The sequence below is a fragment of the Corvus brachyrhynchos genome, unplaced genomic scaffold (genome assembly GCF_000691975.1).
Source record: "Corvus brachyrhynchos isolate BGI_N302 unplaced genomic scaffold, ASM69197v1 scaffold101, whole genome shotgun sequence".
Taxonomy (NCBI): domain Eukaryota; kingdom Metazoa; phylum Chordata; class Aves; order Passeriformes; family Corvidae; genus Corvus; species Corvus brachyrhynchos.
This window is the reverse complement of record NW_008237239.1, coordinates 2,086,831-2,091,356: the sequence shown is the minus strand read 5'-3', so window position 1 is coordinate 2,091,356 and position 4,526 is coordinate 2,086,831. Positions and strand designations below refer to the sequence as shown.

The following is a 4,526-nucleotide window of genomic DNA, read 5'->3' as shown; positions in this document are numbered from 1 at the left end:
TTCCTGCTCTGGAGATATTTCAGGCAGGCAAATAGCAGCAGCCCCCCATCTCACCCCACCTGGCAAGGGGAACCATTTAAAAACAAGCAGTACCCATCAGCTTGGAAAATGCATCAAAACACAAGATATTCAAGATGCTCTAGACTGTGTTCTAGGACACTAAGTGATAAGTACAAGAGATTTTCCAGAAAAGACACAATGACCCCCCCCAAGCTCCCTGTGGCTGTCCCCAGTTTGTGTGCTCTAGCACAGCCTCAGGCAAACAGCTCCAGAACCATCCCCACTGACTGAGGCACTTCCAGTGCTTCCACTGGAAACTGAACTCCAGCTGAAATAACACCACCTCCCCTTCACTGACACCCCCAAGCAGCATAGGAACTAAACAGAGCAGTGACCTGCAACTCACAGCCACACACATAGATATAACCACAGCCAAACCGCAGGGAAAGTAGGAGTTTTGATCATGCCTCACTAGAGAAAAATATAATTAAAACCATTAGCTTTGGAAAACTTCCAGCCCTATGAATCTGACAAAGACATTTATGATGATAGAAGAATAATAATGTCCAGTAAAATCTCTGTACATAAAAGCACTAGAAGTGTTTTATAGTCAAAAATCCAAGGAAAGAACATTTTAAATAAGTTAATGTGCATCTCCTACAGAAAAGGAGCAGCGTGACTTTCACATTTCATAAAGTAAAGCTTGACTTCACAGCTATCTGTATCCTATCACACTTTTCCTGTCAGACTAAACATCTCTTGTTTTGATGCAAGTAGAGCAACTTATCTCACAGGGTATTTTTAATGAAAATGAACTCGAGGCTTAAACAAGAAGAACCCAAATCCCTTCTGTGATAGCAAATTTCTGACGCTTCGATCCACTTTGCATTGCTATGCTTTGAAGGATGCCCAAGATGAGAAGGAATTCATAACACATCCACCAAGAGGGGGGCATTACAGTAAAGCATATTGACATGCTTGCTCTTTTTATTGATCCATGCAGCAGGTTCTTACTGGAGGTAACATTAAGAGAAATGTCTCGTTTACTTGAAAAGAAGAAAATAATTTCACAGTTTTTGGATAAAACATTTGGCAGAGTGCTGCCATCTGCACCAATATTTGAAAACCGAGCTATTCAAATATGCATGATTTACTTAATCTTAGCAAGATATTCGAAAATTAGAGGCTTTTTATTACACTTTCCAAAGCTTTTTATTACACTTTGCATATTGAGTATTAGATCCATCTGGAAAAGTGACACTCAAAACAACAATGCCTTTTCAAGTTCATACCACCTTGTTGTATCAGGCTCTTCCTACATACTGAGCATATGAGTTCCAGAAGCTACTTTTGAGAAATAAGGGTAAGGGGAGACAAAATCTACAAAGAATGTTCAAATGGTGACCCTAAAAATTAGAAGGCTCTCAAAAATGTGTATATTCAAGTGTTGTGATGATTTCCTGCCAATTTCTCCTGTTTATTTTAGAATCAGGCACAAGAGAGAAGCTTAGAACTCCTTTCCTGAATAGGTTTGAGAGTTTTAAGAGGTTAAGAATTTCACAGCTGATTATACTGACAAACAATTCCAATTTTGGATCAGTGCAAGCAGTAAGCGACATAAGAAAGGAATTTCCAACACACGTGCGCTGAAGCTGAAGCCTGTTTGGGATTGCACCTGTCAGAGCCCAGAAACTGGAGACAAACTGTGGCCATTCATACTTTATTTAAAGAAAACATCTTCTGTCACCCTGCCTCTCAGTCATCACCCTGGTTTTGTTTCATGTATTTGCTGTTTAAGCCTGGGAAAGGGGGAATGAAGACTTCTTTGATTTTAACTAAACAACACAGCTGCCCATTAAACCTTCTTGACTACAGCACTCTACTGAACCCCAATGCTTACAATACAGAAAAATTCCTTCCATTTTATCCTGAGCCTCCCCTGAACAGAACACCTGGAGCAGGCATCCAGGAAAGGGAGCAGAATGCAAGAAAAAACTCCTGGACTGATTCATTAACAAAGTCATCAAAACCAGATACCAAGAGTATCATTAAACTTTATTGTAACAGATCAGTGACATACTCAGGGTAAGGCTTTGGGATAAAGGTAGTTCCAAAGTCCTTCTGCACAGCCTAGAAGTTTCTAATAGCAGCCTGCCAGACCTTTACAGACATTTGCTAAGATCTGGAAGACTACAGACTTCAGAGCAATGTGCTGCTGTGTTCTGAGCTGTTGAGCAAACCACAGGAGGGGGACTGCAAAGCACAAGTGAAAAAGAAATCTCAAGCTGACTTAAAGCCATTTGCTCCAGAAAAACAATAGTTTTCCCAGAAAATGTTCTAAGATGACTCTTACCAAGAGGCTGGATGTGACCCGTTCATCCAAGAAATGCTCAGCAATGAAAGATTTACATGCACTTTACTTTAGGGGCTTTGAACATAAAACTTTCCTCCCACCTTCAAATCTACTTTCCTGAATTTCTTTGTGCGCAATATTTACAATGCCCACTTTCATTCTTAAGCAAGCAGCAGGAAGAGTATCTTCTTTGAGCAAACAGGTCTGGACAGACTGGAGAAATTTGCCAAATATTGATTTTGCTAGGGATGAGCTTGAAATTTCCATCTCATTTCAGCTTCACACAAAATGAACTTATAGAAACTGATTTTTTAAAACAAATGTGTTATACTGTATTAAAAGAAGTTAATTAAACTACTTCAAATAATGAACTACCTATGATAATTGAGAGGAGCAGGAATTTATACTTCAGGGTAAAACAGTACACTGGGAAAAATGATGTTGTCCTAAGAGGTTCTGTCTTGCTCGGGCAAGGCCACAGGCAGACATTGTGCCTGACTGGCCCAGATGTGGTTACTGGCAGGAGACAACAGCAAGTCAGCCAACTTATCTAGAGTGTTTTAGTCTACAAGCCTTTTCTCCAGTGGCACTTTCAGACAGGGTTCTTCCCACTCCTTGTCTGTCAGGTTTTATAAACTTAGCTTAATACCTTTGGGTTTATGTTCTATCAAACCAGACTTGGTGAATACAAATAAGTGAAGAAACTGAAAATTCAATATATAAGCCCTTATTTCTGCTGGAAACTAAGTTTAAAAAATGTTATAAGGAATGCAGTCTTCACAGTGTTTGTGTAAAGCATACTGAGCATCCAAGAATTACAGGAGAAGCATTACCTGCTTGTAGTTCTCTGGCTGTCTAATGAGATCTGTTTCTGTGACAGAAAAATGTCCGAGGATCTGGTCCATGTGGGAGCCACTTGTGAATAAATGGATCTGGAACAGATTAATTAAAAATATATTTGTCAGTGCAAGGACCAGATCATTAACATCATTAACTACCATCCAACAGCTGCGTGGATTGGAATGTGATGTGACCAGTGGTTACAAACCATTGCCAATGGACATGTACAAGTGTAACTACTATCATGAATACAGCAGCTCTTTTTAAAGCAGCCAGAATGGGAAGGATGAACATGCACCACAATCATCTCACAAAATGGTCCATCTGGTAGTGTTGCCAGAACGACACGCAGCAATTGCAACCACTGCTGCCACAGTACTGTGCTGAAGGTTTCTCTTTTCATCCTGTCTTAAAAGCCTTTTTCCTTACAGTACACATGGTCTTGTGCGTGGCATGAAAGGAGAAACCATTTACACCGACAGCAGCAGTCTTAAAAGAGCTAAAGTGTACTCTCAGAATAATTCCTATTTCTTTCTTTAAAGCAGAAAATGCTACCTAGTTACAGTAAGGTTCTCTTTTGCTGCTCTATACTGTTGGCTTTTGCTTACCAAGACCTTGTCCCAGCTGCACTGGTGATAGCATGATCAATTACTGGATGAAGAAGCCTCCCAAGTTAGTCAAGGGAACAATAAAAAGCAATTCCTCCTATTCAGAGCTGATCCCTTTGTTACTGTAATAACTGCAGCTGCCAAACAAGATAGCAGTGCACATTTGTCAGACAATCACTCATATTTCATTAATATTTCTGCCAGAAGACAGAGAATGTTTCCTGCTTTTCTTCCTTTATTCTAATACGAACTTTTTATCACACACTTGGGTATTGACAACTATTTTAAAGTTGACAGGCACTGGGTAATTATCAACCCTTCCGTGAAACTTCAGAATATTTTAGCGTTCCTTTCCCAAAACTCACTGCTGGTGACAACCATCTGTCACATGTGCAGAGCTATGCGAGTTTAAAAATAAAAGAGCACCTCCCCACACAATGTTCTTCCTTTCCACTTGCCACTCCTCTCCCTGCTGCATTCTTGCGTAACTCTGGCCGCCAAACCTTTGGGCCCCCAGCATCAGCCCCTTTTCCAAAGCAGGTGGCAGCAGCATCCCTGACCAAAGCCCAGAACAAATACACTAAAGCTGTAACAACAGAGGAATGAGGTGTTCCCCCGAGACCAGACTAGATGGACACTGGAATAATCCAGTATTTGTATTTTTGCTATCTCTTACAGATAACCAGGACACACTGCAAATAAAACAAGGTTTAAAGAGGGAAAGA

The 4,526-nt window shown here is 40.4% G+C and overlaps 1 protein-coding gene across 1 annotated transcript in view; it reads right to left on the bottom strand.

Moving 5' to 3' along the window:
- The window catches only part of CUNH14orf80 (chromosome unknown C14orf80 homolog), a gene marked incomplete at its 5' end in the record, with an annotated part of 67,915 nt that overhangs the window by 40,307 nt on the left and 23,082 nt on the right, over positions 1-4,526 (bottom strand). Inside the window, one exon of the mRNA XM_017729579.1 lies at positions 3,187-3,285. Coding sequence (XP_017585068.1) covers positions 3,187-3,285 — 99 coding nt within the window. The remainder of the gene's footprint in view (positions 1-3,186; positions 3,286-4,526) is intronic.